Source organism: Schistocerca piceifrons, chromosome 2 (assembly GCF_021461385.2).
Source record: "Schistocerca piceifrons isolate TAMUIC-IGC-003096 chromosome 2, iqSchPice1.1, whole genome shotgun sequence".
In the NCBI taxonomy this organism is placed as follows: Eukaryota; Metazoa; Arthropoda; class Insecta; order Orthoptera; family Acrididae; genus Schistocerca; species Schistocerca piceifrons.
Window position 1 is genome coordinate 1,029,806,023 of NC_060139.1, and position 13,283 is coordinate 1,029,819,305.

At 38.9% G+C, this 13,283-nt stretch overlaps 1 protein-coding gene across 1 annotated transcript in view; it reads left to right on the forward strand.

Moving 5' to 3' along the window:
* LOC124776822 (NADH-ubiquinone oxidoreductase 75 kDa subunit, mitochondrial) overlaps positions 1-13,283 on the forward strand; it is a 92,862-nt gene that overhangs the window by 48,489 nt on the left and 31,090 nt on the right. Inside the window, exons 7-9 of the mRNA XM_047251978.1 lie at positions 5,285-5,491; positions 7,210-7,339; positions 8,004-8,155. Of these exons, the coding sequence (XP_047107934.1) occupies positions 5,285-5,491; positions 7,210-7,339; positions 8,004-8,155 (489 nt within the window). The remainder of the gene's footprint in view (positions 1-5,284; positions 5,492-7,209; positions 7,340-8,003; positions 8,156-13,283) is intronic.

A 13,283-nucleotide genomic window follows, 5' to 3' on the forward strand; every position in this document is an offset into this window, starting at 1 on the left:
CCTTATGGTCTAGGGTGGGATAAGCTAAAACTCTTTCACCTTTCGTGTTTGTGAAGGGGATGCTAAGTAGCACTCGGGATGTGCAGAATGTTGTTGGACACATTCTTTTGCTGTGCTTGCAACAGGAAGGTGATGTGTTGTTCCAACAGGATAATGCTCATCCACAAACTGCCGGTAAAACTCAATGTGCTGTGCAAGATGTGTAGCAACTTACCTGGCCAGCATGATCTCCGGACTTGTCTCCAATCAAGTACATGGGGGAAACGATGGGACGGGAAGTGAGTTGTGCGACTCAATCAGCGAAAGACTCCTACAGAACTATGTGAACATGTTGAGCAGGTGTGGCATAACATAACCCTGGACAATATTTGCCATCTGTATGATCAACTGAATGTCAGAGCCAGTGCCAGCACCAGCACCTGCATTGCCGTCCGTGGAGGCTACACTACATACTAATATAGGTGTTTTAGCATGGGTCGATGCCTGGCAGCTCAGAACTGCCTGTGCCATTGATTTGTAAATGTAATCATTTTATGTACTCCATATGCACTGTTGCAACAATAAATCTTGAGTGAACTGGAAACCTCTAAAAGCCTGTACGAATTTTTTCTTCTGGCAGTGTGCATGTCGTTTTGTGCCAGTTTCAGGTATATGCTGTGCCCCAGTGTACCAGCCATTGTCCACACCTAGGAATGGAATTGCACCATTCTTCTCTGCTTCAAGCATGAACTAGATCTTTCCATACATTTTTTTCAAATATTTGTGAAACATGTAGCTTTGTCTCACTGTGGGACCTTATGCTGAATGTGTTGTCTATGTATCTGAACCAGCAGCATGGGCGTACGGAGCAGAACGAAGTGTGGTGGCTTCAAAGGCCTTCATGAACGTGCTGGCTGCTAATGGGGATAGGGGAGAACTCATTTCCATACTGTCAATTTGCTTGTAGTATTCTCCTTGGCATTTGAAGTATGTTAATGGAAAACATAGGTCAACCAGGACACACATGCCCGGAGTGACATGCTCATGTAAGATATGAACAGTTTTGTCTACTGGCATGTTTGTTAGTAGTGACTTTACATCCAAGCTGACAATGATGTCCGTGGGTAAAATAGTTCATCCCTCTATGTATTCTGTAAAATGCTTAAAATTCTTCACATAAGAGTCTGTTTTGTGAACTAGAGGTCTTAATTTGCGGACTAATTACTTTGCCAAAATGTTCGTAGGTGAGGTGATCCCAATCACAGTCGGCCTTAAAAGATGGTCTTTCTTGTGTATTTTTGGCACTTCTAGGTGGTAGTGGGATTCCTGGAATGAGTCCCTTGGCTGTGTCAGCATTAATTCTTGCATCTTTAAGGAGTGCAACTTTTGAATATGTTGGCTGTAGGGTCCACCTGTAGTTCATTGTAAATAGCATTGCATTATGTCATAATTAAAAAAAGTTGATGTAATTGGTTACCTGAGGTGGAAGAAGTGGGAAACTTTATTGTAATATGTTACTGTGGTGGAGGGAGTTGGGATCTGCAGTTGTCTATCGCTTCTTGCAATGTGTGCCATGATTGGCAGTCATCAGTAGATGAAGTGTGGACTCTTGCTTTCTTCCTCCTGGACACATGCTGCATGGCAGCAGTGACTAGACAATAATGCTAATGTCTCATGTTGTTAGTGCAGCCTGTTGGGGTCTGATGACTGACAGCCAGGATGGGGCAAGCCTGAGTCCTTCCTCTCTATTCATGTCATTCGGGTATTTTAACAATTTGATGGCCTCTGTGATCCTGAATTCCACGATTTCTGGATGCTTGGCATGTGCGCAGGTTTCGTTAATTTTTTTGTTTCCTTTCCACAGTCTTAATGGTGTTTGACCACTGCAGATTTGTTCTGCTGCCCAAGTTGAATGCAGCGCTTGTGTTCCCATATGCATGTTGCTACTTGTACTGTGGCTGTCAGCTGTCAGAGTACAAAGGGATGCACTAACAACAAGACACTGAGTGTTACTGGCTAATAACTGCCACTGCACAGCTACATTCAGCAGGAGGAAATCACATCTCCTTCACTGGTGACTACCAGTCACCAATGAGGACACAACTGCAAGAGGCAAACAGCAAATCCTCACTTCTTCTGTAACTATTGTAACTATTACAATAAAGCCTCTGGCCGCAGAAGCCTACATTACTGTATTAGCAACCTGTATGAGCAGGAATCCTGCAGCAAAGTTCACAAGTTGTAAATATTTAGGAAGAAGATAGGGAAAGTTCTCAATGATCTACTCTACTTGGTTTGGTGGGATCATATCACACCTAAATTCCTGCATTTTAAACTGAACATCAACACCTACAAAGCAAGAACCATCTACAGGCGAGCCAATAAATATCTTCTGAAGGGGTACATTCAGCCTGTGTGAAGAGAACTTTATTTCCACAAAAGAAGACTGTTACAAATATGTCTTCTGATATCAGATAGTGTCGTCAACTTACTGGGATAATGTCAACAGAATCACTCACCTGCAGTTGTGTGCAACTAATGAAACTGTCGCCAGTCACCAGAAGAAGAATGAGAGCAACTAGCAAAGACAACACACAACACTAAGCCATAGCTGGGTGCATTTCATAGAGTGATATATATCTCATCTCTCATCTCATTCTATCTCCCGTAAGGCCATAGAAGCACTGGCTGAGGAACTAAACATTGATTTCACACTTGAGTGAATCCCTACAGAAAAATTCATCAAGTGCACGGAAGCAGCTTTCTGACACTCCAACAGAAGCTGAGAAAATCATTCTGCTATGTGCCAAGCCAACAAAGCACAATCATAGCTATGAGGAAAGGGCAGCTATCCCAGAACTAAAGAACAACAACAGTACTGTGGTATTACTACAAGCACGTAAAGGCAATGCTACTGTCATCTAGGACACAGTGCAGCACGAAGAAAAGATGAAAGAGTTATGAAATGACCCTATTTACAGTGAACTACAGGCGGACCCTACAGCCAACGTATTCAAAAGTTGCAGTCCTTAATCAAGGATGCAGTCATGACAAAATATAAGTGACTCTAGAGTGCAAAAATACATCAGTGGACACAGAAGAGAACCACTGTGACCATGGCCAGAATGCTGTTTCACCAGTTAGTCTAGTTAGTTAGTTAGTTAGTTAGTTAGTTTCATGTTCCATGGATCATTTTGCACGATAAATTGTCATGATGTGGAAGGAGTCATTTTACATTCATATTGCAAATTAATTTGTACATCTATTTGTACTCTTAACATCACCATATAATTTTTTCCCCAAAATGAAAAAAAGATATACAGATTGAGTTAGCAATTCCTACCCACGACGTTTTGCACATTACAAACATAGCAATTCTTCTACGGAGTAGGAGGAGTTGTCAAGGAGAAACTTTTCCAATTTATCTTCAAGTTTTATCTTGCTGTCTTTTAGACATTTTATATCACTGGGTAAATGGTCAAAAAATTTTGTTGCAGTGTTGTGCACCTGTTTCTGTGCTAAAGAAAACCTTAACGTTGAGTAATGAATGTAAATAGTAATGCGTTTTTTACAATATGACATGGTACCATACCCAGAAAACTTTTATGTTAACTTACTCTGGTTACAGAAGCCAAAACAATTATGCAAATAAAATATTACAACTGTATCTAAGCAGAACAGCAGGCAAAGGAAAAATTGGCCGTTCTGTGCCAGTTGGGGCCTTCCACCAACGATCAAGTTTTAGTGTCACTATCCAGTGAAGTATCCACAAGTCTCAACAGTTTTATTCTTGTCTTACGGTTTTTGCCTATATTACTTTTTCTATTAATGCCCTAATGATGTAACAATTGTTTTCTTGCATATTGTTTTATGGAAAGAGAACAGAAATGAATAGTCTGCTAACAGTCGCAAAACACTTTTTATTCATTGCCCAAGTTCTAGCTGCTATTATCCATTTCACAATAACTGAATCGAAGCTTCAAACTCCTCTTCTTGCTCCATCATATCATGAACATGAGCCTGTCACAACTTGTTGAAATTTTAGAACTGTGTTCCTCCATTTTATATTTTGGTTTCATAAGATGTGCCATACACAGAAATATTTTGAGGAAATGTGCTTGTCCAAGCAAATTTTTGGGAAATCTCAACTGTATTTTTGTAAATACTCTTGTGTATGGTATATTATTTATTGTGTGTTGTTATTTATTATTATTATCATCATCTATTATTATCTATCATTACTGTTACTGATTATTATCTATTAATATCTATTTCCTGCTGGATTTCTTCCTTTTTCTCATTGTTTTATTACAACATCCAAAAACAGATTTCAGAAATTGTAATTACTGTGCTGGAGATAAGTGGGCTGTAAAGGGTGAACTTTTGTTGATGATGACTCATTTGTGCTGAAATCATCACTACACTTTTTGTAATACAAATTTGCAAATGGACTGCTCCTTGGCTGCAGTGCGTGTGGGACCGAGGTAGAATGTAGGCGGCAAAGTAGTGTGTTAGCAGCATAAGCATGTAGGCTACCAATAAAACCCAATAATTCTACTCTTGTGCCCTTTTTCAACATTTCTGTATTCTGTGGCTGTTAGTTGAATATTAAGTTATTCAAATATATAAACTGCAGTTTATGTTTGAAGTATAATTCTTTTAAGTGCTATATTTCATATGTAACCTTGTAGAAAGTGTGATTGTACATATGTTGAGTGTGTACATAATCAGATGATCCTGATTTATCCAGTGTCTGTATCACACTGTACTTGAAGCCAAAAATGATCAACAAATAAATACAAAGTTCATCATCATTTCTGATATTGCACCTACATGTAAATGCATTTCTTCCTCACATTTGTCAGAAGAAACCCCTATATCAACATAGTGACAGCTGAAGATGACTTCTGCCACAAATTTCCAATAGGGGCTCCTTGAAAATACAACAGTAAATAAAGCAAAAGCAAATACATTAAACTTATGTTATTAGCACTGTATAATTGTGTGCATAGAAGTACAACAGGTGAAAGGCAAAAGAAAACTCTGTGGTTCACACATTTCACCATAAAGTAAATAGTAGTGGCTTATATCTGTCATTATTGTAATAAAATTTTGACACATTCTTATTGTTAGTGTGGTAGTCTCCTGTCATTTGAGTTTCTTCTTAGCTTCAATGTTCATTATTAATTTAATTACTGCTTCACTATTTACATACCAGCATGATTTGATATTGGGTTAGAGTAAATGCAACATAATCAAAATGACTTTTTTGTAAAATAATTTACAACCAAATTTCTGTTACTAGGAAATAAATGAAGAATGGCTATCAGATAAATCACGCTTTGCCTGCGATGGACTTAAACGACAGAGGTTAGTGACCCCCATGCTGAAAAATGCATCTGGTGAGCTGATAGCAGTTGAATGGGAAGATGCTCTCATATCAGCAAGCAAGGCAATTAAAGCAGCAGGCAGCTCTGTGGCTGCCATTGCTGGTGGGCTGGTAGATGCAGAGGTAATTACTGAGCGTGCTTGTTTTTCCTCAACTGGTTTCCTGAGTTTGTTTTATGGACAGAGGAAGACAAGGAAATGCTCCCTGCCAAATTGAACATGTGGTGTTCAAACAAACCTTCATTTTATATCACTAGTGTTAATTCTTTGGTTGTTATTAAAATTAGCATAATGACACATTTGAATTCTCCAGAGCACTCCATGTGTAGACTCTCAGAGTAGTTTTAAGTCATCAGATACAAATATGCTTGAATTGAAACAGGAACCTTGCTTCAAATAAAGTAACTATGAGTATAGTGAAATTTGAACTCCGTACACTGTTTTTGTTAGATATCTGTGAAGTCCTTGACTAGTGACAGGAAAAAGTTTTTATTTGGTGGATAATTTCGCTGTTACTTTTCCCAATTTCAGTGTTATTTTGTAATGGCTTGTTTTTTGAGCATCTTTGTTAATTTTGTGTTATTTTTTGTTTTCCTGTCAGTTGCATTATGTTCATTGACATCACAGATTTGCATGGCTCTATGGCTATAAGAATTAGCAACCTAACTTGAAACTGCAATCTGCTGTGTTTGTTTTCTTTACCGTTGTCTGATGTATTTGTCTCTTCCTGTTTTTCGAAATCTTACTAGCTTCATCACAAAAAATTCCACTTTCCACAATTAAAAAATCGTTCTTCGAACAATTTTAGCATGGAATAGGGATAACAGTTTCATCATACATCGCGTTTCCTGACACTAACATAGAACAAATCACACCGAAGAGAGATAGTTTGGAGAGAGCTTTAATGTTGTGCATCAGTTAAACTGTGTATTTTTTAGTATGCAAATATAAACATGAAAGCTACCAAATATGGCACTTTAAATATTGTAACGGAAGCTCTGGCAGAATGTAATTTAGCAGTATGGGAGACAACTGACCAAGTAGTAGAAGCATTGAGTTGACAAAAAAAGAAGGTAGACTTCTCTAGTTTTTGGGTGAATCTTTTAATGAGCTGAAGAGAGAGAGAGAGAGAGAGAGAGAGAGAGAGAGAGAGAGAGAGAGAGAGAGAGAGAGAACGTGTAGCTGTTTATGCAACAGAACAGAACACTGAGAATGTGTGAGAGTGGTGGATAAAGCTGTTTTCGGCTGAAGTGACATCGAGGACATCAGTTCTTTTTAAGATTATATATGTACTTAAGTCTTCGAAAAAAGTCAAGATCCATTTTCAGCATTAAATGACAGTGAGTTACTGACGTTAGTAAAATACTGCCTTCAGATTTACATTTTTTCACAGGGAGAGGGAAATGCAGAATTTTGTGACTATTTTCTAAAAAAGATGCAAGTTTTGCATTATATTGGCTAAAACTGCCAGTTTGGCCTTATTTGTCATGTTATAAATTATGCAAAATTTTCACTGCCTGATTTGTGACATGTCAAGTCTCTCTCTCTCTCTCTCTCTCTCTCTCTCTCTCTCTCTCTAGTGTACTTACAATTGTTAAAGAAATAGTCCAAAAGCTAGCTCAATTCTCTATTTTTTTCAATGACTCAACGTTTTTACTTTTCAGTATCTCCTTTACTCATAAATTATTTGCATTCTTCCAGAACTTCCCTTATCATATTTATAAGTAAAATTTGATTAGTTTTGTAATTGACTCATTGATTATTTTATTATTTGAAATCTTATGTTTCACAATCTTCACAGAGCTTATTTGTAAACACTGATTGTTCTAATGCCATTTTCAGGCCCTTGTTGCGCTGAAAGATTTGCTGAACAGATTGGGATCAGAAGCTTTGTGCACAGAATACACTTTCCCTCAAGATGGTTCTGGAACAGATCTGAGATCGAATTATATTCTGAACAGCAGGATAGCAGGTAAATATTTCCATTCAGAAAGAAATTTAGTGACTGTCCTTCAGATTCAGGTGTTTCAGAGGGATAACTGCAAGTTTCTCATGAATCTTAGTCAGATTAAAAAGTAAAATACAAATGCTTAGTGAGCAAATGAAATATTGCATCAGATTAAACTTGAAATTGTGGTTTGATGACTATTTGTTGTTCATACTTAGTTTCAGGTTAATGATGATGTCTATAGTTTTTTATGTCTGCCACTCATAGCATATACATTTGTCACACACACACACACACACACACACACACACACACACACACAGTTATGTCTGAGAGTAGCTGATTTTATAGTAAATTTGAGTTAATGAACCGAAATTCAGATTTGTGGATGTGTGGTATTCATATTTTTTGTTGATGCTATGTGGATTTTTGCTGTCAGTGTGGCATTTTGTAACTTATGCGTAACAGTATCAAAACTTGAAATGAATAGATTATCTTCGGAATTCAGTTGTTCAGTTGTTCAGTTGCTGATGCTCAATTTTTGTTACATATTGTACACCCCAACAAATGGTCACTGTAAACAAAAATTACTACCATCTTTTATATTGAGGTAGTTACATGTTTCATTTTTTTCTCCTGTCCTACACCACCCCCCTTTCAGCACTAATTTTATCTGGAACTGTTTCAGGGGTTGAGGAAGCAGATCGTATCCTGTTGATTGGTACCAATCCTAGGTTTGAAGCACCTATCTTGAATGCTAGGATACGAAAGGCATATCTACACAAGGAGAGTGAAATAGCTCTTATTGGGCCTAAAGTGAATTTAACATATGAGTATGAGGTAAGCAGCTTGTTCTTAAAAACAGTGTTGGACAAGATAAAAAAAAAAAAATCTTAGGTTAAAAATTGATTGTCATTCTATATTATGGAACCGGCTTACTCAAGATGGTAACTGTCTGTTGTGAAGCTGTAACATTATCTGGCATCAGTAATCTTTGGTTGATTGGGTTAGTAATGCTGGATTTATTCCTCAGTGTTGATATTTCATCATCTTTTGGTCATGCTCTTATTTACCCCTACTCCTATTTTTCCTGTTCATGAATGATTTCATTTTCCTTTCACCATCAAATTTTTGATTTTAGTGATACACTAGAGTACACTGCCTGACAAATAAATGAAACACTCAGAAGACATAGACGGATGTCAATGCATCTTCATACATATACACATTATCAGCAGTTATGTAAGAGTTGAAATTATCTGTGACAGGAAGAACAGCCACCAGAGTGTATTAGCATTGTTTGCATTACGAGGTCTGTTCAAAACATTTCAGAACTTTGTCTACAAAATATTTCTGCGCTTTCAGAACTTTGTCTACAAAATATTTCTGCGCTTACCTTTTACTTATTGTGCATGGTCTCCTCCGGAATACTCTCCTCCACAATTGGAACACTGCTCCCAACTCCATTTCCAATCCCGGAAGCAGTCTTGATACAACTCTTGCTGGATCGCATGAAACACCATCTGCAAATTTTCTTTTGTTTCATCAATCATTGCAAATCTTCATCCTTTTCGCGGAATTTTCAACATTGGAAATAAAAGTCTGCAGGGGCCAGGTCTGGAGTGTGGAAGATGAGGCAGCAAGTGATTTAATTTTTTGTGTAATAGTCACACACTAATGGGATGATTGTACAGGTGTGTTATCATGAGGTAAGAGGCATGAACTATCTCGCCACATTTCAGGCCGTTTCCTTCTCACATTTTCTCACAGGTGTCACAGTTTGTCCCTGTGGCACTACAGTCTGGAGCCGCGCGACCGGTATGGTCGCAGGCTCGAATCCTGCCTCGGGCGTGGATGTGTGTGATGTCCTTAGGTTAGTTAGGTTTAAGTAGTTCTAAGTTCTAGGGGACTGATGACCTCAGAAGTTAAGTCTCATAGTGCTCAGAGCCATTTGAACCATTTAGTACATTTCCCGACCCATTGTGAAGGTTGAACCTTGGTCTCAACATCATAATTGTAGACCCGCATATTATAACCAGTTAGATTCTCTTAAGGAACATCTTGTTCTCATTTGCACCATCCAATAGCTCTTCACAAATAGTGAGGCGAAGGCCTTTCTGGTCATGACTCAAGAGCTGTGGGTGGGACGAACTTAGCGGCAGCATGATCCATTTGAAGATTCTGTGTAAGGATGTCATGACATGATCCAACTGAAATGTTACATTCATCTGCAATCTCTCTTATAATCAGTCTTCGATTGACTTGCACAATTTAGTTGACGTTCATGAGACGAGGGTCTTTGGTAGACATCGAAGGACATCCTGAACAAGGTTCATCTTTAACTTCTGTTTGGCTGTTTTTAAACCTTGTGAACCATTCGTAACACCGAGTAGGGCTTAAGTATTCATCACCATAAGCTTTCTGCATCATTTGGTATGTGTCTGTAAAGATTTTCTTGAGTTTCACACAAAATTTAATGCAGATGCATTGTTCCTCTAACTCTGCCATATTGAAATTCACAAACTGTATGACACAGTGTTCTACTCGATACAGCACTGAACAATAACTAACAGACATACAACAATGAAACTTTCAACAGTTACTCATTAAACAGTGGTGTGTGTAGGGATGCCAACCAAATTTCTCTGCAACTCACCATTGGTGCAAAATTATGAATGTTCCTGAAGTTTTTGAACATACCTTGTATAAGGGGTGTGAACAGCATCAGATGTTATCACTGTGAAGGACACAGAGATGCTTCATGCTCAGGTGGGAGGCATTATTAGCAACTGACAGAGTTTGAAGGGACCTCATTACGAGTCTTAGTTTTTCCAGTTGGTCGAAATGTGCAATATCCAGAGTTGTTGGGCATCAGGATGTGACAGTAGCCTGACGTTGGACAGCGGGGGAACCTTAGGGCATTCATAATCATCATTAGTCTTCTGGACAACCACATCTGACCACCACAAGGGAGGATCGCCATATTGTGCATGAAGCACGTCATGACCTCTTCGTATCTGTGACTGTGATCCGAGAAAAAGTATTGGACTCCCAGCAACATTTTGTGACATCCTGCACTATTGTTCAGGGACTAACAACAGCTGGAGTTTCACAAGGCAGTCATTTGTGGTGTAGTATTAACGGCAGTCTACACACGAGACGGTAATTTCAGTGTTCTCAATGACTGGGAAGCCGGACTGCTGATGAATGGCGTCACATTGTGGGACACAATAAATTGTAGTTCTACACATTTTTACTGACTTTTGTTTGTGCATATGACGGCAAGTTTCCATTCTTCCAATGATTAGAGGGGCACAGTAGCATAACTGTGGCATGACTGGTAGTGATTGCAGGAACCCTGATGGCACAATAGTTCATCGCTGACATCCCGTGCCCTCATGTTTAACTTCTCAAAGAACAATATTGTGGTGTCATTTTTCGACAGAACAATGCTCGTTCACATATGGCACATGTCTCTACGGACTGTATGTGTTGAGATGTACCTATGACCAGCAAGATCCTCAGATCTGTCTCTGATAGAACATTTGTGGAACAAGCTCGGTAGTCAACTCCATTTCGGTGTCCAGGATATCAGTGACTGGACCTGCAGGCATGTCAGCCAGAGGGGGCGCTATGTCATACCGATAAATGGGCTCATATTTCCAATTTGTTTGTAAATTTGACTTTATTTTATAAGCACTGAAATATCATCACAGACCCTCTCAACCCGTGAATTTCCGTTTCGTTTCCTCCCCACTTTTTCCGCGCTTCTCTTTTGTTGTCAGACAGCATATATCTGGCAACACATCTGTCAGTTTATTTCCTATATGCAGTTTGTTAGACCATTTGTCACCTATGAAGTTTAGCCCATAAGTGAGATAAGAGTGATCACTTTCTTACGTAACCTAAAATTCCAGTTTTTTGTTTTTCTGTTTCCACACACATCTGGTTGTCACACTCCTCGATTCTGATTAGGCTGACTCTTATATAGCATTCTGTTTTATCATTTATTTCGCAGGTGTCATTTTCAGGGTGTATATTTCCACTGTTCTAATCAGTTGCTTTCTTAACTTTGCAGAAAATGTTTATCATTTCCCATTATGCTTATATCCTGGCATCTTAATACTGGTGTTAATACTGACCTAATAGTAGGCTAAGAAGAAACTCTTAATTTAAATTGTAAATGTTGGGGGCAGTTACAATGTGAATTTTGAATGTCAAACACAATTCAGTTTATTTTACAGTGCGTTTATATCAGAGAGAGATTACGTAACACATCATTGACAGTTCATTTATACTGCACGGAGGAAATGTTGTTTCAGTGATTCTTCGTATCCTCCCCTCCTTGGTCTATCTCCAGAGGTATGGCCAGCTGGACAGGTCTAGTGATGTACCAGCCTTCAGCAGTCACAAGGATGGCTGTGTGTCACATTCCATCACTGCCTTCTTTCAGCTCCTGTGCTCTTGCCCTCTTCCACAGGTGCTGTGGAAGAACTGCTTGTAGAAGTACAGTGTCACCTACTCGGATTCTCATCATTACTCTGTTTGGGCATTTAACTTGTTGGAAGTTAAGTAATCTGCTACTGTTTTCTGATGGAATTTGAACTCTTTCGTTGAGTCCACTGTGGTCAGTGGTTCAGGTCCAGTTGGCAATGCTGTAAGTTTCTTTCCCATGATGAAGTGGGTTGGAGTGAGTACTTTGTCCTCAATTTGGGAAATGGGTCTTCAGTTCAGTTCAGTTCAGGGCGGCTTGAGTATTTACGAGCACAGTGTGTAGCCCTCCTTATCTGTAGTCGAGTGTGTGAGTATTTTCCTGAGACATCTTTTTGTTGAGTTGACAATTATTTCCCAGAATCTACCCCACTAAGCCATACACAGAGCTATAAATTTCAAAGTTAAGCCTTGTTGAGTGAAGTATTGGTGAGTCTTATCAACAGATATTCTTGACCACAATTCCATTGTTTCTTTGTTAACTGCATGTCACTATAGGTGGCATGTGGAATGCTGCGTTGACCAATAAATCTTTGTAGTGCCAATAATAATCGGTCAGTTGATGCTCTGCATACAGTCTAGCTCTAGGTGAAAAATCTCTTAACACAGTGCAGGTAAATAGTGCAACATAGAATTTAGTGCTCGTATTTCCTACTTTGGCATATAGTGGTTCTGCAAAATAAACACAGGTTACTTCGAAGAGTCTGTGCATTGTTTCATGGTCGACTGGCATTGGAGCTTCTGTTTCTCAACCAGTGACACTGCGTGCTGATTCACGTGAGGAACTGCGAAGCTCCGAAAGTACAATTATGATTCAAAGATGGTGCAAGCATGTGTGTGTATGCAAGATTGAAAGCTTTGAGAAATGATGATTTCCGTCTACAATAAATGAGTGTCATTTTTCTGTGGTTAACTTGGGGTGTTGTAAACGATCACTTAGATGTAACATGAGTTGAGACCTTTTATTTTTGATCCTGTGGGTAGTGGTGCAGTTTCCTTATGAGCTTGAATTTCTTGTAGAGGAAAAAAAAAAAGAAAAAGAGAAAATAAAAGAAAACAACAGTGGTGTTGTGTAATGTTGAGTGAATGTGGTTTCTTCCACGATAAATTCCCTCTGCAAGTTCACTTTGCCAATCAGTCTTCTTTTAAATCTAAAACCATGGGCTGTGATATATTGCAGTTTCCAGTAAGAATTAAATTGTTAAACATCTATTAGTGGTTGGGGCATTACTGCAGGGAAGACCTGTGGATCCAGGTGAATGTCAGTAGTTTCTGGAAAAGTGCCTGGTGCAAGATATTCATTTGCCCTGAGGCTGCGTTGTTGTGATATCTGAGGTGGGCTATGCCACCATATGTGCATTGTATGTGGCATCTGAGGCAAGGGTTCTGTAGAAAGGTGATCCACAGGGTTGCCTTTTCCTCGACAGTGGTTCCACGGGATACCAAATGGAACTTGTTAGTAGTGGTTGACATAATA